Source organism: Pygocentrus nattereri, chromosome 3 (assembly GCF_015220715.1).
Source record: "Pygocentrus nattereri isolate fPygNat1 chromosome 3, fPygNat1.pri, whole genome shotgun sequence".
Lineage (NCBI taxonomy): Eukaryota > Metazoa > Chordata > Actinopteri > Characiformes > Serrasalmidae > Pygocentrus > Pygocentrus nattereri.
The window spans coordinates 2,494,586-2,516,246 of NC_051213.1; the positions used below are offsets into that span (position 1 = coordinate 2,494,586).

Consider the following 21,661-nt stretch of genomic DNA (forward strand, 5'->3'; position numbering starts at 1 on the left):
GTATCTTGGGGTCTTGTTCAAGAGTGATGGACAGAGGGATGGTAAGATCATCCGCAGGCTGGGACAGGCAGCAGCAACCCAAGCCAACAGAAATTAGCTTTCTTTGCAGGGTGGCAGGTTACACTCTACTTTATAGAGTGACAAGCTCAGTCATATAGGAAGAGCTCAGAGTAGAGCCCTCCACATTAAGAGGAGCCAGTTGAGGTGATTCGGGCATCTAATCAGGAGGCCCCCAGCTACCTCCCAGTGGGGGGTTTACCAGGTACAGCCTCCTGCAACAAGACCCTGAGGTCGTCCTAGGACCCCCTGGGAGCGGCTCAGGGTCCCCCGGAATGAGCTGGAGGATGTTGCAGGGGGCAGGGTCATGACCCTAGCAGAATTAAGCCATTAAAGATGAATGAATGAATGATAGACAACACAAGTCATCACAAAATGCAGTGCTTAAGTTGACCATTCCATTTATTAAAAATGAACATTTGTTCAAAACCTGTATCATCCATGTGAAAATGTACTTGTCCCAGTAAACCTAATAGCTAGTTGTGCCAATCTTGCAATCAAACATTTGTGATAACTTGTAAAAAGCATGCTGTATTTTCATCCCGTACTATAAATATTTACAGTCCGTGCTACAGAAGCCTACCTTATTGGGGTTCCACAGAGAATGTTCTTACAAACACCTTTAAGGTCGGGGCAGCACAATATACCACTCTCAATTGAGCTCACCATGCAAACAGCTCTTTACCACAGTAGTTGCAACATTTAATGATCTATATGCAAGTGTGTTTCCTTCCCCAGACACCAAACAATGTTTGTGCTAAGTAATGTATATACACATGTACATAAACATACAGGTACAATATATACAGTTCACTCCACAAGCACGAAGTAGGTGTGGAAGAGAATATGTCGAGCAATAAACGTGCCAAGACACAGCTGTCTCGGGTTCCAAGCCAGGTTGCTCACCCCTCGTTGGTTTCACTAGTGGTGAGAGTCCGAGTTTGTTCAACTCTGTTAAGCGTCCGTCAAAAAAAAAAAGTCACCACACACAATTCATTATTAATGCTCTTATATGTATAAGCAAACAAATTTAAATGTGCATTCAATGTGCTCATCACAAACTTGCTTGCGTCTTTTACATGACTGTGGAGGAATTTTGGCCCACTCTTCTTTGGAGAATTGTTTTAATCCAGCTACATTGGAGAGTTTTCGAGTATCAACTGCCTATTTAAGGTTTTTCCACAGCCTCTCAATGGGATTTAAGTCAGGACTTTGATTCGGCCACTCCACAACCTAAATTTTGTTTCTTTTGAGTCATTCAGAGGTGGACTTGCTTGCGCATTTCGTATCATTGTCCGGCTGAATGAGGTTTTGAAGCTGCAGAGCTTATAAAAGCCTCATGATCTTTGTCAGGTAAAGTGTAAATAAAATATGAAGTTAAAAAGAGGAAAATGGCAGTTTTATTGAATGTTTCCCAGATGATTCCAGGTTGGTTTAAGCTCCAGAATCACTAGACTTAACCTCCACGCTGAACTCAGCTCTGGGTGCCAGGGTCAGGTTTGGTCGCAGATTCCTCTGGATTTGGTGGGCTTTTTTCTTTCCCCACTGCAGGCAAAGAAAAACTTAATTACTGCAAGAACCTTAATCAAGCAATACAGTTCCACAGTTTCAGTGCATTTCAATGCATTTATTTCATCTCAGGTAATAGACCATTAGGATAGGATTTGGGGATTTGGAGTCCTTTTTGGTGGAGATCTGTAACTGCACACAACATTCAGAAGCACACTTTTTTTTTAGAATGGGTTGTGCTTCAGACCCCTTCCCCAAGTGGATGAATCTGATGATTTAAAGTGAACTCAGAGAGAGCTCAGTCTAAACGTGGTGAAGGAGCTGTGAGTGAATTATCTACTAATGTCAACACATCTTCATCAGTATGGTGTTGATTTTGAGATCATTTGAGCCCTAAACATCGAGCCGGACCTTTTTTTGAGCCTGTGTGTCTGACGTTAATACGTAAAGACATACGACGTCCAAAAACATCAAGTGAACTGTGAGAAACATTCCAAAAGCTTCAGCTTGTAGTCTTTAAAGTAGTTCATGGTAGATTTTGAAACGGTAATTCATTGGTTTTCAGCTTCAGTTTCTTTACTGACTGCATCACATTTTCTTCCAGAGTTTTCTGATACTTGGTGGAATCCACTCTTCCACCTGTCCATGCAGTGTTTTCTGAGCTACTGGCTTCCACACAACCTCAAAGCAAAACAGGTCAACCCCATGCTTAACAGTTGGCATGATGTTCTTTTCATCAAATGCTGCTCCTTTTTTCTAAACATACTTTTGATGATTATGGCGAGTGGGTTAAATTTTTACTTCCTCAGTCCACAGCGATCATTTCCAACATGCTTCTGGATTAACTTGATGTTGTTTTGCGCACTTCAGACACTGAATTTTACAATGAGGTCACGGCTAAGATTCACTTCTGATGACTCTTCCATTCGGGGCTTTTTTGTGCAAAAACACAGTAGAATGATGCATCGCCACTCAGCTAAACCTTCCTGCAGGTGCTTTGGTGTCATGTGGGGGTTTTGCTTTGCCTTTTTTTGGGCATACGAGAGGTTCTATCAGAGAGTTTTCTAGTTCCTCTAGATCTTACCTTGACTTCCACAGCTCTCCTTAATGATCTTTCAGCTAGAGGAAATTGTATGTTGGAAGTGCTTTGATACCTTTTTATAGTATTCTCCTGCTTTGTAGGAATCAGTTACCTTCATTTTCAGATCTTCTGCCAGCTGCTTAGAGGAGCTCATGGTTGATGAGGGTTAGTACAAGAGTCTGATCACATCGAACCATTTCTGAATGACTCTGAATGTTTACAACAAACATTTAGTTATGCAAAAAAATGAGAAAAGTCACTGGAATCACCCTTTAATGGTAACAATGTTAAATCCAGACACCTAAACAATGAACAATGACTCAAATTCTGACAGAATATTGACTTACAGCTTGGAGGTTCACCAATACTTTCTCTTCTTCTGATGGGAGGTATCGGGAAGGCAACTGGAGAACTTATTCCTTTTGGGAGAAAAAAAAATCAGAATCAGTAAAATTACAATATTACAGTAACAGGGAAAATTTAGAATGTACTAAATAATAAATATAAATAAATGTAAATAATTTTTTAGCTTATACTACTATAATAGCACTTACTTCAGACATATTTACAGCCAAGATGGTCAAATGTTACTTCATGGTCAAATGTTACTTAATGACCGTAAAATGTGGCTTCCAATGTGGTTTGATTTTTGTTGGAGGGACAAAATGGCTCTACTTAATATTTGGGTTGCCGACCTCTGCTGTTGGAGGTGCAACAGCTGATATTCATATTTTCCAGCGTTTAGAAAAAAAAGATCATTCATTGAAAATGGCTCCAGAGCTCAGAGAGTGAATATCAACCACTCACCTTTCCTGGAACATCCATCTGAAACAGATGTTCACTCACCAGGCATAAACTTTACTGCTGATCCCACAAACTGAGCTTCTGCAACAGGGCGTTTCTTCAACAGTAGATTCTGTAGTGTCCTTTTCTCTTCAGTTTCACTCTCTCTCTGCTCTCCTCCCCTCTGTCGCAACTCTTTCCACCTCTCTCTCAGGGCTGATTTTGCCTGAGTACTTTCTCTTTCATAGAGCCATGTTCTCTCTGTTCTCTCCAGATGCTTCTCTCTCTCCAACAAACGAAGATCTCTTTCTGGCAGACGAGTCTCTTTTTCATCCAAACACTTTTCTCTTCGTTCCAAACGGGTCTCTCTTTCATCCAGACGCTTATCTCTCTGTTGTAAATAGAGCTCTTTCCTGTCTGAGCGAATATCTCTTTCATCCAGATGCTTTTCTCTCTGTTCCAAACAGGTCTCCCTCCCATCCAGATGTTTTTCTCTCTGTTCCAAACAGGTCTCCCTCCCATCCAGATGCTTTTCTCTCTGTTCCAAACAGGTCTCCCTCCCATCCAGATGTTTTTCTCTCTGTTCCAAACAGGTCTCCCTCCCATCCAGATGTTTTTCTCTCTGTTCCAAACAGGTCTCCCTCCCATCCAGATGTTTTTCTCTCTGTTCCAAACAGGTCTCCCTCCCATCCAGATGTTTTTCTCTCTGTTCCAAACAGGTCTCCCTCCCATCCAGATGTTTTTCTCTCTGTTCCAAACAGGTCTCCCTCCCATCCAGATGCTTTTCTCTCTGTTCCAAACAGGTCTCCCTCCCATCCAGATGTTTTTCTCTCTGTTCCAAACAGGTCTCCCTCCCATCCAGATGCTTTTCTCTCTGTTCCAAACAGGTCTCCCTCCCATCCAGATGCTTTTCTCTCTGTTCCAAACAGGTCTCCCTCCCATCCAGATGCTTTTCTCTTTCCCGTAAATTCATTTCTTTCCGATTCAGAAGCTTCTCTCTTTCCTCTAAGATTTTTTCTCTCTCTTCCATTTTCTCCTCTTTTTCCACTCTTCATGTGATTCCTTTGTGTGTCTTCTTGGACAGGTCAGTCTAAGCTCAGTCGTTCTATAAGAATATGATAGATATTAGAATGTAGACAGGTTTAATTATGCCTGACTAGCTAACAAGCAGCTGTGTAAATGCCTGATAGCAGCTATACGGACCATAATTTGCCACAAACCAATACTGTATCTTCGCTCTGTATATTGTATGGTTGCTGACTTGCATTACTTTGAAGAACCAGAGACAAAAGACTCTCCTTGAAATCTGAAATGATTGGCCGAGTCAGGGGTTTCAGTTTTCAGATTACACTAGTAAATCTCTGGTAGCACAGCAGAGGCAGCGCTGCCTTAGAGCAGCAGCACCACCTCCCTCTGGCTGCACCCTGCTATTACAGTATATAGTAAATTTGGAGACATGATGACGTGGTTGAATAATGAAGAATGAACGAAAATGAACTTTAGATGATTTGAACTAGTAAATGTATGTGGGAAAGCCTAACGCCCCCAAAACTGGCCTATTGACACCCCTGGGCACTTCTTACATACTTTTTTTGAGCTGCTAATTTAGCTTCTTCCACTGATGTTGTTTTTATTTCTACTGAAGTTGTTTTTTTTTATTTTATGTATTTTATATTTTTCATGAAAAGGTACTTTTACTTTTACTGTAGTCATTCCTTCACTGTAGTAATATAATATATCTGCTCTATCTGTTCAGCCAGCTGTCAGGACAAAGGCTGCTGTTGTTGTATGGTAAAGAGAGTAAAGCAAGGAGCCACGCCTGTTTATACAGCCAGTATCTGTATCACGTTTTGTCCCTGTGACCTACCTTTGGTTTGACTTGAAGGGATTTTCCTTGATTCACCTTCTTTCTGCTACATTCACCTCTCTAGTAGTAAGAGTCAAATCTGGAATCAGGGTGAGCAGTTATGAGCTGGTTTAGTCCACTGTAGGAGTCTCTGAATGTATTTCTGAGATTTTTTAGTTTTAGGGTGCCTACACACCAGAGGCTGACGTAGCATCAGATTAAGGTTAATTGACCCTTATTACTTGCCCAGAGCTGTGGGCAGCCCTATCCACAGCACCAGGGAGCAGTTGGGGATTAGGCACCGTACTGAGGGGAACCTCAGTCATGTACTGTCGGCTCAGGGAATCGAACAAGCAGCCTTCCGGTCACAAGGCTGGTTCCCTAACCTCCAGCCCACGACTGCCCCCATTCAACCAACAATGATTGTGCCTCTGTTTCTGAGCTGCTGGTCTGGTACCAGGATGTCGGAATACACTTAAGTACATCTAAATGTCTGTGTTTACAAGCAAAGATTTTTACCAGTCCAATTGAACACAATCGGATTACAGATTCAGACTGAGGTGTTTATCTGCTCACTCTATTCAACAACCTGATGTAAAATCTTCGTTTACATGCTCATTACAAGTAATCCGATGCAAAATGACACGCATGTGTGGAGTAGCGCTTAGAGTAAGTGTTACCATGACAACCAGGATTGCATTGAGTCCAGTCAGAGTGAGATGAGCAGCAGTGAGCAGTGATTGTGTGTTTAACTGCTTTAAAATGACGTCAGACTCAGGAAAACGTCCTTCACACGTCCTTATTAAAGAAGGACGAGAGGAAGACGTCGTGCTCTGAGACACATAAGCTGGACGTCCGTCCCACCGCCGTCTTTTAAAGATCAGAGCATGAACTTCGTCTCCTCTGCAGACCAGTTTCTGCTCCGCCGTGTTGAACGGTATAAACTCTCACTGTGACGCGACGCACATGCAGAACGGACTTTCCGATAGGGAATGTAATCGGATACAGGCGTTTACACAGACTAGATCGGACTAGACTATTCCAACGACTACATAGACTATGTAAACGTGGCTAAAGAGAGTCAGAAATCTCAGCCACTTGAGAGGAATGTCTAAAGAGCAGCGTGGTAACTGGCAGATTTAATTACCCCACTCACCCTCGACTCTGCCCCCCACTTCTGAACAAAATCAGCCCGCTGTGTTATTCCGTGTTGTGAGTGCATGTGTGCTCCATTCTTACCTGTCTTCTTCTTCAACAGCTTGATCCAGCAGAATGAAGAGGAAAAAAAAACACTGAAACTATCTAATAAGGAAAGAAAGAAAGAAACCACATCCTGAAAAGTTTCTTTTTTACAGGACGAGTGCAGGAAAAACTCATAAACCTTTCTCACTTTCACTATGATTGCTTCTGGAATCTCTCCTACCTGTTCAGGCACGTGAAGGAGGGGCTCAGGAAACAGACAGCAAGCTCACAGCATCTCAGAGATATCCATTACAGAAAAGCCTGTAAAACTGAGCTTTCCTGAGTCAGGTTTCCTGATGGTGTGACACACACTACAAGTCAAGACTCAGTGAGGTTGGGTGTGATTACTTTGCTGTCCATGCATCACATTTTTATTGAGCCAGATTGTTTATTTTATGATCTAATCAATGCATAATTAACGGCTGGCTGGTTGATTGTACCTTTAATGATATACACCAAGGTGCCACTTTATTAGAAACATCTACCTTGTACTTCCACTGACTGGCCACAGAAATACCTGTTAAAACATACCTGCTGATAAGGGTTTGTCAGACACAGCAGTGTGTCTGGGTTTTTTACACAGGTCAGAGTCACTGCTAGGTTGAGAAGAGTCCACCTCCCAAAAACATCCAGACAAGAGCTGCTCTGTGGTCAGAAACTGACCGCTGATGAAGGCCTAGAGGAGGACTCACACAAACTGTACAGATGTGCAGACTGGGCAGACATGCACAATAAACACTGTCTGCTTGGGAGACAGTGACATCTAGTGGAGATTTTAGGAGTTCACAGAGGAGAACGGGAGAGTATTAGCAGTGTTTGGACTGGAACTCTTCAAACTAGATAGATTTACAGCAGCTGTGTTGCTGACCACTGCGCTGTGATGTAGTCACGCAGACAAGAAATGTTCAGTGTCCGAAGTTTTGCTTCTTTAGCTTCAGCACTGGAGCTGCACGGCTAATGTAGCTAGCGAGCAATGGAAGCTTATTAGCAATTAGCATGGTGCTAACTCCATGTCTAAATCATCACATTTGCCTCAAAGCGTGTGTTCAGTGTCTCTAATAGGCTTGATGATGTGGTTTCTGCTGCTGTATGACTCACGGTTACATCTAAACAAGGACTATATTCAATCTTCAGCACGGCTAATACTGTCTGTCCACTTCTGTCTTCTGTCCTAAAACTAAACAAGGAAAGTTCAGACACCAAATACAGGATGAGTGGGGAAAAGTGGGTAGATTTGTTTTTCGATTAAATAATCCATTATACACTTTAGTATATCACTGGTGTCGGAAGGAAACCTTGTATCTCCAAAATGGTAACTTTACAGGAGAAAGAAAAACATACTTTACTTTTAATGTAAGTCAATGGAACCAGAGTTTTTTCCCAAGCGATTCTGGGCCATTTCTGTTGGTCCATTCTTCATGAAATTTAAACACAATGTAAAGAGTAACAGGCATTTTCAAATCATGTCAAAACCTGAAAAACGCCAAAAATGGAGATACGAGGTTTTCTTCCAACAACTATCTATCTTTCTTTCTCTCTCTATCTCTCTCTCTCTCTCTCTCTCTCTATCTCTCTCTCTCTCTATCTCTCTCTCTCTTTATCTCTCTCTCTTTATCTCTCTCTCTATCTCTCTCTCTCTTTATCTCTCTCTCTTTATCTCTCTCTCTTTATCTCTCTCTCTCTATCTCTCTCTCTATCTCTCACTATCTACCTCTCTCTCTCTCTCTCTCTCTCTCTCTCTATATATATATATATATATATATATATATATATATATATATATATCCCTCTATCTCTATCTCTCTCTCTCTCTCTTTATCTCTCTCTCTTTATCTCTCTATCTCTCTCTCTCTCTCTTTGGACTAACTGTCAGGACGAAGTACACAAGTTAATGTATCTGAGTTAAAGTCGAGACCCCCGAGGTAAAATATTCCTCCAGTAAAAGTAGAAGTTCCTCCCTTTAGACCTCCACTTGAGTAAAAGTACTAAAGTATTTCCCTTCAAATGTACTTAAGTATAAAGTAAAAGTACTAAAAGAGGAATTCTGGCTCTGATGTCCTGTTATCATTTTTATAACCAGACTGGCTTCATGAACTCATTTCAGGTGAAAGTCCTCCAGCGTCTCTCTTGGTAAACCAGTCTTTTAATAGAACGTCATTAATTAGTGACGCTGACGTCTATTAAAATGATCAGAAGCACAAAACACTGAAGGTAAACAGTTTCCATCAGGGAGAACCGAGTGGCTCTGAAATCACTTTTTACACACAAGCAAAGTTTCAGTTTCAGATTTATTTACAACTTAGTTCCAAGTTTAAGTTGAATAAAAACTGGCTTTAAACTCAGGATCACAGATGAGCTCCTTTACTATGTTGATCTGTAGGCGTCTGTTCATAAACATAAACCAGCCCAAACTCATTTACTATAAAATGAAATGGTGTTTGTAGAAATTCAGAAAAAAGCCGCGTCAGTCTCGACTGCATATGTGGACATATTTCTATATTGAGCTCTATTTACACAAAGTTAGGTTAGTTCATCATTTATGTTGAACAGACTCTCCCAAAGTTTTACGCTGCTGCGCTGACGTTGAACCGCGTGCTGCACTGGGTCGGTATGACCAACAGGTCAAAACCAGCTCTAAACAAAGTGACCGCTGGGCCCTGATTGGTGCTCTGGCTTTGCGCTTCTTTCGTTTTGACATGTGACGTTTTTATACACACAGAAACCAAAAGGAACTACAGATTTCTCAAAATGTAGGAGGAAAAAGTCGGATATTAGACTCTGAAATGTAGTGGAGTGAAAGGAAAAAGTCGCCCAGAACGGAGAAACTTCAGTACAGATACACCAAAAATACTAAAGTACAGAAACCAATTACATTTACTCAGTTACTCAGATACTCAGTTACTGTCCAGTACTGCTAACTGTAAATGAGCTATTGAAGACTTACTAAATCTCATGTACTGTTGCAGTAGTGTAAGTGAAATGAGAACATGTGTAACCTTCTCCAGGTCTTGGGGTGACAGAAATTATTTCATTTTGGCAAGTGACCTAAATTGGTAAAATGAATTTTTGACAACAGAACGAATGTGTTTATCAAACTCGCCATCAGGGACAAATATATCCAAGGTTTTCCACCAAGATTATTCATTTAAGATTGGTTTGCCTGCCACAGCCAAAGCAAATGACTTCACTTTTGTCTTCATTTAGTTGGAGAACCACATCTATGTGCTCTAACCACAACAGCAAGCCGTAGATAAATCCAGGTAAAACTCCAATAAAATTTTGTGAAGAATCATAGTAAATAAACCTGTATATTATATACACTGAACAAAAATATAAACACTACGCTTTTGTCTTTGCTCCCATTTTTCATGAGCTGAACTCAAAGATCTGTGACTTTGTACAAAAAAAAGGTCTTTTTCTCTCAAATATTTTTCATTAATGTGTCTACATCTGTGTTTGCGAGCACGTTGCCGAGATAATCCATCCACCTCACAGATGTGGCTTAGGCTGGCCACAATAAAGCTCATGAAAAATGGGAGCAAAAACAAAAGTGTCACGTTTACATTTTTGTTCGGTGTATATATTCACTATTACCTCCCAGGTAGTACTGAGTGTTTCCCGGGTACCATTTTACATGTGTACACCACCCAGCCCTCTACCGCCAAACTTTGCTTCGAAAAGGTGTAGTCCTACGTTGGCACCAGACTGTACTGCTGCACCATTTAAGGTGGAACGGGACAATTCGAAAGAGAAGCTGACTTAAGTTCCGTGACTCGCTGCAGCGTTAAAGGTTGGTGAACTAGCATTTATACACTAACTTAAGCGTTTAAGACACTTTATTGTGAAAACTGTGGTAGAACATGGATTATTATATTATTTTACCTAAAAATCTAGTTCTGCTGTGGAGCTGCAGCAGTGGGGAGATTATTCAGGCCTGATTCTCAGACCAAACAGAGTCAGAGTCGCAAGAATTTTGAGGCTAAAGTTTTGTTTAACAAGGACCCTGAATGTCATGTCAAAATAAAAGTCTTTTGTTTTACTTGTGCTGCCTGACACTTGAGGAAGTAAGAACTTGTGGGTAAAAGGGTTTCAGTGAGTTGAGCACTTTTAAAGTTGCCTTAGTTGCAACATGGTTTTCAATTTGGAAAATTTTTTACACAAAATCCTGCCAAACTATTTTATTTAGAATTTTATGTAACTAAATTACATTTTTTGATAGTTTACTTAATAATCATTGGGCAAATAATGGGCTTGGAAACAAAAAATACATGTAATGTCAATGTGGTTGGATTGAAGTGGTTGTGTAGGCTCTGTGCTCAGAGGCTATAATAGCAGTGCATCATCAGTCTTTTCCATGCTGGTGAAAGAGTGAGCTTCTTTTCAATTGCTCCTTTCATTTCTAACAAATTTCACATTCATATATGCACTATATTTCCAAAAGTTTTCACTCCCCCATCCAAATCATTGAATCCAGGTGTTCCAGTCTCTTCCATGGCCACAGGTGTATAAAGCCGAGCCCCTCGGCCTGCAGACTGCTTCTACAGACATTAGTGAAAGAATGGGTCGCTCTCAGGAGCTCAGTGAATTCCAGCGTGGTGCCGTGATCGGACGTCACCTGTGCAGCAAGTCCAGTCGTGAAATTTCCTCACTACTAAATATTCCACAGTCCACTGTCAGTGGGATTATAACAAAGTGGAAGCGGTTGGGAACGACAGCAGCTCAGCCACGAAGTGGTCGGCCATGTAAAATGACAGAGCGGTCAGCGGATGCTGAGGGGCATAGAGCGCAGAGGTCACCGACTTTCTGCAGAGTCCATCACTACAGACCTCCAAACTTCATGTGGCCTTCAGATCAGCTCAAGAACAGCGTAGAGAGCTTCATGGAATGGATGTATAAGCAACAAATACATGTCCTGGTCTTAATATGAGTCAATCACAAATCTGAGCAGTGATCTTTACATGCAAAGAGTGTTTATTCAATATTTTTCATATTTTATGGTGACATTAAGCTTAATACAGCACTACACACTGCTAGTAACAGAAAGCTAAGATAGCAAGATAATACATGTGATTCCCGATGGTCATTTCTTGTATATTATTCAAAATGTTACTTTACATGATTTGTCCAGGTCATGTGTACTTTAACCAGAGCACAGAGATAAAAGCATATTGATGCTGTGATTTCAAGCCCAATTTATTCATAACTGGTTGAATTTCATGATTGGGCTGCATTTCAGCTTCTTTGATTGATGTTTGAAGTGCAATGTGAGAAGGGAGGCGATGGCCAATTAGCTTCCCAAACAGGTTCCAACTGAGCCGAATGATCAGATCAATTTCAGACACCTGAAAACTTAGTCACACAAACATAATCACAACCACTGATCCTACAAATAGGATAACAAAACGGAGGCGAAATAGTTGACATTTTTGGAACCAGTATCCATATATGCCAACTTTTCTGGTTTGACTGAAGGAAATTGTGGGTTATTCTGTGAGGGTTTTTTTTTCATTTGTCTTTAGCTTTTCATTGTTACTTTTTAAAGGTAATTTTACAAAAACCTCTTATTAGATTTGATGGGATGGTGGTGCCCAGAAGACCTAAAGGGTGCATATGTTCCTTTGTAATTTTATGAGACTCATTATGTGGGACAAATCTTGATCTTTATCTCTGCAAGATAAACTGTCAATAAAAACATGAAAATGGGAAAACTGCAATTGTGCTAAAGGCTTCCAATGTGATTTCTGGTTGGTGTCATCTCCAGAATCTCTAGGCTGAACTTCCACATTGAACTCAGCTCACGACAACAGGGTCAGGTTCAGTTGCAGGTTTGTCTGGCTTTGGTGGGCTTTTTTCTTTTCCCACTGCAGGCAAAGAAAAACGTAGTTACTACATGGGCCTTCAACAAGCAAGACAGTTCCAGTGCAGTTCAATGCATTTCATTCACATGAGTAGCTCTACACAGCAAGGCTCAAGTAGTTTAAGACCAATTAAAGCTGAACTATGTAGGATTTGGGGATTTGGAGCCCTCTCTGGTGGAAACAGGTTATTGAACACAATGTGCGGTGGAATTTTGTGTAACATGGGTTGTGCTGCGCCTCTTTCTCTGAGTCGGTAAATCCAACGACTGAAAGAGAATTCAAAGAGAGCTCAGTCCAAACTTGGTGAAGGAGCGTCTCTGAGGACGTGAGTGAATGATCTACTGTCATCACATCTTCATCAGTATGATGTTGATTTTGAGATCATCTGAGGCCAAACATAGAGCCGGACCATCTTTTTGAGCCCGTGTGTGACGTTAACACATGAAGATCATGTTCTGAAAAACTCCCATGAAAAAACAGATATTCAAGTCAGGAAACTGAGGGCCATTCCCAAAGCTTCAGCTTGTATTGAATTTGAGGGCTATGTTGGGTCATTGTCCTGTCGTAGAGCATCTTTCCAGCTTCAGCTTCTTTACTGTGTGGGTCACATTTGTCCTGATATTTAGTTCGATTAATTCTTCCCTCCACCCTTGCAGTGTTTCTTGAGCCACTGGCTTCCACACAACCCCAAAGCATTACAGACAGGTTGTTTTATCAGATGTTGCTCCTGTTTTTTTCTCCAAAAAACAAACAAACAAACCAAAAACACGGTCTTTGTTTTGCACACCTCCAACCCTGACTTATGTGATGCAGTAAGGTTTCCTTCCGATGACTCTTCCCATGCAGATTATGTTAGCACAAGCAGTGCTGCACAGTAGAACAGTGCACCGCCTCTAATGTGTCAACTTAACCTTCCTGCAGGTCCTTTGCTGTCATGTGGGGGTTTTGCTTTGCCTTTTGGATATGAGCAGTTCTTTTTATACTCTTCTCCTTCTTTGTAGGCATCAGTTTGCTTGATTTTCACGTCTTTAGCTGCTAAGAGGAGCCCATGGTTGTTGAATGTTGGCCCAGGGCTTGAAGAGTCAGAGAATCAGAGGCAGAGAGGTTCTCTAATTCAGAGTATGTCACATCAGATCACTCTGAATGAGCGTTTACACCTTAAACATTTAACTATTCAGACATTTTAAAAAGCCAGTGATGTTCCCCTTTAAGTTTATTGTAACGTTAAATCAAGACAATTGAATAATGAACAATGACTCACGACCTGACAGGATAATGACTTACAGTCTGGAGGTTCAGCAATGCTTCTTCTTCTTCTTATGGGGGGTGGGCTAATTGAAAAACTTTCTCCTGGGGGCAGGAAAGACACTGTAAAATTATTATATCACAGTAACAGAGAAAAATAAAAAAATCTCAATAATAGAGCTATTTCAGTAATAACTGTAAATCCATGACCAGTGACTAAGCTGAAAAGGATATGTCATCACTTACGAGTTGAAATATCATCTAGGTCGTCCCAATGACTTCTCCCAGACAAGACACGCGGTCTTGGGTCTGTCTGTCTCTCTCTTCCGTCCAAACGCTTTTCTCTTTCTAGAAAATTAATTTCTTTCTGATTCAGAAGCTTCTGTCTTTCTTCTATGATTTTTTCTCTCTCCTCCATTGTGTTCTTTTGATTCCTCTGTGAAAGGTCTTCCTGGACAGGTCAGTTAAACGTTGGTCAAGCTGTAAGAATATAATGGATAGAATGCAGACATGTTTAATGTAGGAGTCAGAGACAATTAGCCCAATCAGGCCTTCTCAGAGGAGAAAGGTGTCCTGGCTGAGAGGCTGTTCCTGACCTTCACCTACAGACCGAGGAGCCTCTCAATCAGTCTTCATGACACATTTCTCCACCAACCCATTTTAGCACATCAGACATTGAAAAGCCTGCTTAAACTGGACAAAATAAACCTACTTATCTTTCTGGTCTGAGACTTACAGGCTAGATTTCGTCCTGGGACGGTTTGGTAGCTCTATAGAAATTACACATTTATCTTGTCCTGCTTGCCGGCTGCTTGTTTTGGTTTGTAGAGTATTTGTGAGGGATACATGCCAAAAGTCTCTGATGAGGAAAGTAGCCAGACAGCACAGAATGAAGTTTTGGGCCAAATTTTTTTTTTTATTTATTTAGCATTAGTGCATTCCACTTACCTCTGGAGAACTATTAGAATTATTGCACAAGCTATTTTTTCAAAAATAGTGGCTACTTTTTAGCTACTTTTTGTAAAGTAGTGACTAATTTTCAGCTACTTTTTGAAAAATAGTGGCTACTTTTCAGCTACTTTTTTAAAAGTGGTGGCTATTTTTTAGCTACTTTCAAAGTGTTATTGTTAGAATGTTCGTGAAGCTCCACCTGACCCACCAAACAAGCCCAACTGACAGTGTAAACAAGACAATGCATTTAATGATGAACCAGAAAGAAACACACAATTGAAAAGCTGCAAATGTAACAACAATCAGCCTTACACACCCAAAGGCCTGATATCCAACAAAAACTTAGACTAAAGTCAATCATTCCAGGTTTTTCCTAACAAAACTCTACAAAAATAACCACAAACCAGAGAATTTTGTGTAAAGCCTTGTCAACTGTTGAAATAAAACTGCTCCAATTTACACATTTCAGCAAGACACACTGATCATAACACTCTGACCACCTCCTCGTATCTCCACTCACTGTCCACTTTATCAGCTCCACTTACTGTAGAGCTGCACTCTGTAGTTCTACAGTTACAGACTGTAGTCCATCTGTTTCTCTGATACTCTGTTACCCTGTTCTTCAGTGGTCAGGACCCCCATGGACCCTCACAGAGCAGGTACTGTTTGGGTGGTGGGTCATTCTCAGCACTGCAGTAACACTGACGTGGTGGTGGTGTGTTAGTGTGTGTTGTGCTGGTCTGAGTGGATCAGACACAGCAGTGCTGCTGGACAGGGTAAAAGGGGCTAACAGAGTATCAGAGAAACAGATGGACTACAGTCTGTAACTGTAGAACTACAGAGTGCAGCTATACAGTAAGTGGAGCTGATAAAGTGGACAGTGAGCGTGGAAACGAGGAGGTGGTCAGAACGTCATGTCTGATTGGTGAGTGTTCAGACATTCAGAGTCTTTATTAAACTTCAGCAACACTTTAACCTCAAAATCCTCATCTGAGACTCTGGCTCTGTTTGGGATGAATCAGGCCTGAATAATCTCTCCATTGCTGCAGAGCTGCTGCAGCTCCCCAGCAGAACTACATTTCTAGGTAAAATAACATGAAGCAGCTTTACTGTAAAACTATTATAACACACAGTTCTACCACAGTTTTCATAATAAATGGTCTTAAACGCTGGAGTTAATGTAGAACTGCTAATTCACCCTTTAACCCTGGAGACTGATGTGCAGACTGCTGGTCACCATAGCAACGCGGACCTTGAAAAGGCAAAGAGAGAGATTTAAGACAGAGATGCAGGGACTTAATTACATTTATAATCTCTCAGCTGGTTTCCTGATATGTTTACTCTACAGCAACTCACCAAGCTGAAGTTCCTTCTCATTCTCCTGCTTCTCGTTCGAATTCTCCCGCTCCACCAGCGAGAAGCCGGAGGATGAAAAGCGACTTCAGCCTCGTAAAAAAGTCAAACATTGAGAGACATTTTGCAAGAAACTCGTGGAGAAGTTTCCTGAGGTGCGGGAAAAGTGGCTACAGAGCAAAATAAGTCTGAGTTTGCAATTATTTAAGTTTTTAACCTGAACTAGAACATCAGCACGTTCTGAGACATGTTTACAGACACGATGGTAAAACAGATATAAGGTGTCGTGCCTCCCAAGGTGGTTTGATTTTTTGCTGAAAGGACAAAACGGCTCTTCTTATCAATTGGGTTGTGACCCCTGAGCTAAGCTTATTAGTAAGTGGTGATCAGCGCATGACCGTTTGTTCAAACTGTCCGCGGCTCTGTCAGGATTGTACGACCGGCACCAGCCCGGTTAACGACAATGTTCTGTGGTTCAATTTGCACATATTGACTGAAGCCTGTAGTGAAACTGTAGTGAAAGCTACTAATATTGTAGTTAACTACAAAATGCAGCACACTTCTTATCTACTCCCCCATCCCTGGACATAAGGTGCAGACAGAAATAATGTTTTGGGAAGGCTTGGGAAAAAAAGTGTCCACCTTTTGGGCGGGTAGTTACATTTTGCAAATGCATTAAATAACATCAGACTACAGCCTCACAGCGGTGCATCCATCATTATACCTGTTCCAGCACTTCTGCCAACATACATTAACACAACACTAATACTATTGACTGTAAAGGATGCACCCGCTCAATGCAGCAGTGAAGCAAACTGACACGGCATGCACGGAAAAATGTTCACAGACCTTCCATGACTGTATGTACGGAAGGAGACACTTGCTTACAATCTTAAAAAGAATGGTTCTAGGGTTCTTTAGTCCAGAAAATGGAAATAGAACCGTTTTTGCTTTTTTGGGGCAGTCGTGGGCTGGAGGTTAGGGATCCAGGCTCGTGACCGGAAGGTTGCCGGTTCGATCCTCAGAGCTGACAGTAGCAAGCAAGCAAGCAAGCAAAATTTATTTATATAGCGCTTTTTACAACAGGTGTTGTCATAAAGCAGCTTTACAGAACAATCAGTATTACAGAGAGAAGAGAAAAGAAAAGAAAAGAAAATCCGGGTCCGAGCCCCCATGAGCGTCGCCAGCGGCAAGGAAAAACTCCCTAAAAGAGGAAGAAACCTTGAGAGGAACCAAGACTCAGAAGGGGAACCCATCCTCCTATGGTCGACACCGGACAGCAAACATTATTAGTATGAAGTTTTATAGTAAAGTGGGAAAGAGAAGATCTGAGGGTGAGGACTGCACAGCGCTGTACAGCAAGAAGCTCAGTGGTGGTCAAACCGGTCCAGAAGGCTGGTGAGCAGCGGCACCAATCAAGGCAGAAGAGGCAACAGCATCAGGCGCACAGGATGGGCAGCTGATCAGCTCGGCAGAGAAAGGAGAAGAAAAGAAAAAAACAGAGTTAGTACTGTAAAGAGTGGCTGACCACAGAGTCAGTTCTGTAAAGAGTGGCTGACCACAGATTACAGTAAAACAGAGCAGTGTAGACTCCAGCAGGTCTAGACCTGACAGGGAAGACTAATCACCAAATGCTTGACTGTACAAATAAGTTTTTAGCCTAGACTTAAAGACTGAGGCTGTGTCTGATTCCCGAACATTAGCAGGAAGATTATTCCAGAGCTGGGGGGCTTTGTATGAGAAGCTCTCCCCCCTGATGTAACTATTAATTCTAGGTACCAGTAGTGAGCAGCACCTTGTGATCTAAGTAGGCGTGATGGTTCATAGTGGGAGAGGAGCTCACTCAGCTACTGAGGGGCGAGTCCGTTTAGAGCTTTATAGGTCAGTAATAGGATTTTATAATCAATGCGAAATTTAACTGGTAACCAGTGCAGGGCTGATAAAACTGGACTAATATGGTCAAACTTCCTAGTTCTTGTGAGGACTCTGGCTGCAGCGTTCTGGACTAGCTGAAGCTTGTTAAGGCTTTTGCTGGGACGTCCAGACAGCAGGACATTACAGTGTCCAGCCTTGAAGTGATAAATGCATGAACTAGCTTTTCTGCATCCTGTAGAGATAATGAATTTCTTAATTTAGCGATATTGTGGAGATGCAGGACGGCTGTTCTAGTGATATTAGATATATGTGTGTCGAAGGACAGATCAGCGTCTATCATGACACCAAGATTTTTAACAGATAGGCTTGATGAAACTGAGAGATTGTTAAGTTTTAGTGTTGAGTTAGACAGTCTGTGTCTGTTTCTGGCTAATTTTGGACCAAGAAGCAGGACCTCTGTTTTATCTGAGTTAAGTAACAGAAAATTATTTGACATCCAATCTTTTATGTCTTTTACACAGTCCTCAATCTTGCCAAGTTTAATTTTATCATCCGGTTTACTTGATATATATAACTGGGTGTCATCTGCATAACAGTGGAAATTTATGCCGTGTTTACTGATAATGGTGCCTAGTGGTAGCATATATATTGTAAATAATATAGGTCCTAAAACAGAACCTTGTGGAACACCATAAATTACTTTTGCACGAACAGATGATTCACCCTTTACATTAACAAACTGATATCGATCGGTGAGGTAGGACCTGAACCAGGAAAGAGCTGATCCTGTTACCCCTACAAGGTTTTCTAGTCTATCTAGTAGGATAGCGTGGTCTATTGTGTCGAATGCTGCACTAAGGTCAAGGAGGACTAACAACGACACATTTCCTTGGTCCGTGAATAATAGAAGATCATTTATAATTTTTACTAATGCTGTTTCTGTACTATGATGTGGCCTAAAACCAGACTGAAATTTTTCGTGTAGATTATTCCTATGCAAATAAGGGCTTAATTGTTTTGCTACCACTTTTTCCAGGATCTTAGATATGAAGGGGAGATTTGAGATGGGTCTATAATTTGATAGTTCACAGGGATCGAGGTTAGCTTTCTTAATCAGCGGTCTAATTACTGCAAGTTTAAAAGTTTTTGGGATGTATCCGAGGCTAAGAGAGGAGTTTATTATTGACAGAATAGGCTTAGTTATTTCTGGTAAGATTTCCTTGAGTAGACCTGTAGGGATCGGGTCCAGAATACAGGTCGATGGTTTGGACGCCTCAGTCCATGACTGAGGCGTCCTTGAGCAAGACACCTAACCCCCAACTGCTCCCTGGGCACTGAGGATTGGGCTGCCCACCGCTCCGGGCAAGTGTGCTCACTGCCCCCTAGTGTGTGTGTGCTCACTAGTGTGTATGTGGTGTTTCACTTCACGGATGGGTTAAATGCGGAGGTGAAATTTCCCCGTTGTGGGACAAATAAGGGTCTCTTAAACTTAAACACATGCACATAATCTCATTTTTATTCATTTACAGATATTTAACAGCAAACTTTTCACACTTTTTCTGTAGTTTATAGAACAGCATTGCACTGAGCATCATCAAATGTCCCTGCTGACGTTTGAGAGCTGATTTGAGTGCTAAAAAGATCGAATCCTTTTCTGAATCAACTGTTTCATTTGCTTCTGTCCCCCAAAATCCCTATTTATGCATTAATAGTTTACCCTGCTGTTATTTGCAGTAAACACGACATTCAGATTCATGTGAAAAATATTTAAGAGGACCGAGCTGAACCTGATATTGCAATGTTTTTTATGGTTCTACCAGTAACGAAGAGGGCTAATACATTCTTGCAAAAACGTGGTATAAAAGTGGCAATGTGAATCTGTGCCAAATCACAGCTGTAATGTTATTTGTGATAAACTCTCCTGTTCTGTTGTTGAAACTCTCTGATGTAGTACAAGCCTGTAACCACAAGATGTCCCTCATGTTGCACAGCATGCAGTGGCCAACTTCATATTATCCATACACTCCCGTGTAAAAAACAATAACCAGGGCCAAGTCCAGCGTGCCGACTGGCGGTTACGGCCTGCTCAGAGTCTCACATTAAATACAGACTAGCTGGGAGTTTTTCAGCCGTCAGTGCTTCATCATTGATTAGTTGCTGAAAGTTTGTTTTGCCCATTTTGGGCTTGCCCCACAGGATTATGCATTCACTGTTGTTAGATTACAGATTTAATTGCCCCAAACGTCCACACAAAACCAACCCCCGTGTTTTATGCCCCATGCAGTGAGGACAGTGCATGCAGGGCATTCCGACAGCTTTACCTTTTCAAATACAATTACAAACGTCGAGCCTTCTGTAGGGAAGAAACTAATGCAGACATTCTCTGTTCAGAAACACTTTCACTTGTGTCCTCTCTTCTTCCTGTTCGGGCAGGAGAAGGAGGGGCTCAGGAAACAGGCAGAAGCTCACAGTATCCCATTCGTCTGCTATGAGAAAGCCGTGAAATCAGGCAGATGTTACCACGAGTCCGTGAGGTGGGCTGTGGTTGCTCTGCCGTCCGTGTGTTGGCGGTGTGATGATGTTATACTGGATCAGTCACTTCAGGGATTTTATGTTGAAATCAGAGGGGGCTTTTAACTGTTGGAGCAATCCATTGAGGAGAGGAAGGGGGGATTCTATCTGTAAAACTCGTAGTTCTGATTATTTTAGAGTTTCTTTCAGCTACTGCGAATCATTTCGCCTGAGAAATATATAAAAGATCAGTATGGGCGGAGTTTTAGCAGCCGTTACTTGAGAGGGGTAGGAAAGAGAGAGAGAGAGAGAGAGAGAGAGAGAGAGAGAGAGAGAGAGAGAGAGAGAGAGAGAGTGAGAGAGAGAGACAGAGAGAGAGAGAGAGAGAGAGAGAGAGAGAGAGCAGCCGTTACTTGAGTGGGGTAGGAAAGAGAGAGAGAGAGAGAGAGAGAGAGAGAGAGAGAGAGAGAGAGAGAGAGAGAGGGAGAGAGAGAGAGCAGCCGTTACTTGAGTGGGGTAGGAAAGAGAGAGAGAGAGAGAGAGGGAGAGAGAGAGAGAGAGAGAGAGAGAGCAGCCGTTACTTGAGTGGGGTAGGAAAGAGAGAGAGAGAGAGAGAGAGAGAGAGAGAGAGAGAGAGAGAGAGAGAGAGAGAGAGAGAGAGAGAGCAGCCGTTACTTGAGTGGGGTAGGAAAGAGAGAGAGAGAGAGAGAGGGAGAGAGAGAGAGAGAGAGAGAGAGAGCAGCCGTTACTTGAGTGGGGTAGGAAAGAGAGAGAGAGAGAGAGAGAGAGAGAGAGAGAGAGAGAGAGAGAGAGAGAGCAGCCGTTACTTGAGTGGGGTAGGAAAGAGAGAGAGAGAGAGAGAGAGAGAGAGAAGGAGAGAGAGAGGGAGGGAGAGAGAGCAGCCGTTACTTGAGTGGGGTTGGATAGAGAGAGAGAGTGAGAGAGAGAGAGGGAGAGAGAGGGAGAGGGTGAGAGATGGAGAGAGAGAGAGAGAGAGAGGGAGAGAGAGGGAGAGGGAGAGAGAAGGAGAGAGAGAGAGAGAGAGAGAGAGAGAGAGAGGGAGAGAGAAGGAGAGAGAGAGGGAGGGAGAGAGAGCAGCCGTTACTTGAGTGGGGTAGGAAAGAGAGAGAGAGAGAGAGAGAGAGAGGGAGAGAGGGAGAGGGAGACAGACCGAGAGAGAGAGAGAGGGAGAGAGAGAGAGAGAGAGAGGGAGAGAGACAGAGAGAGAGAGAGAGCTGTAGTGCCACAAAACGCGTTCATTCAGGCCGTGAGTTCTGTTAAGGTGGAGCGTTAAGGTGGAACGTTACTTACGGAGTAACGATGCTAATTGTTCACGGTATATTTCTTCTT

The 21,661-nt window shown here is 42.1% G+C and overlaps 1 protein-coding gene and 1 long non-coding RNA gene across 8 annotated transcripts; both read right to left on the minus strand.

Moving 5' to 3' along the window:
• Window positions 1-441: 441 nt before the first annotated feature.
• LOC108413644 (microtubule-associated protein 1A-like) lies at window positions 442-6,598 on the minus strand. Of its 4 annotated transcripts, none has more exons than XR_001856789.2 (4): window positions 6,516-6,598; window positions 3,455-4,535; window positions 2,995-3,066; window positions 442-1,602 (listed from the first exon to the last, which is right to left on the minus strand). XR_001856789.2 is itself a non-coding variant. In XM_037536858.1 (4 exons), exons 2-4 carry the CDS (start codon window positions 4,458-4,460, stop codon window positions 1,532-1,534), a joined length of 1,110 nt encoding a protein of 369 aa, XP_037392755.1. In that variant the 5' UTR covers window positions 4,461-4,535; window positions 6,516-6,598; the 3' UTR covers window positions 442-1,531. The 4 variants fall into 4 exon arrangements, 3 of the variants coding, with proteins under 3 accessions (XP_037392755.1, XP_037392754.1, XP_037392756.1); XM_037536858.1 differs by having other exon boundaries at window positions 3,494-4,535; XM_037536857.1 differs by having other exon boundaries at window positions 442-3,066; window positions 3,494-4,535.
• Window positions 6,599-11,471: 4,873 nt separating this feature from the next.
• LOC108413645 lies at window positions 11,472-20,400 on the minus strand. Of its 4 annotated transcripts, XR_005130123.1 has the most exons (6): window positions 20,321-20,364; window positions 20,122-20,221; window positions 15,771-15,824; window positions 13,868-14,101; window positions 13,661-13,726; window positions 11,472-12,379 (listed from the first exon to the last, which is right to left on the minus strand). It is a non-coding gene; the product is annotated as an uncharacterized LOC108413645 (long non-coding RNA). The 4 variants fall into 4 exon arrangements; XR_001856790.2 differs by having other exon boundaries at window positions 20,122-20,400; XR_005130124.1 differs by lacking the exons at window positions 20,122-20,221; window positions 20,321-20,364 and adding an exon at window positions 15,929-16,949.
• Between the last annotated feature and the right edge of the window lie 1,261 nt (window positions 20,401-21,661).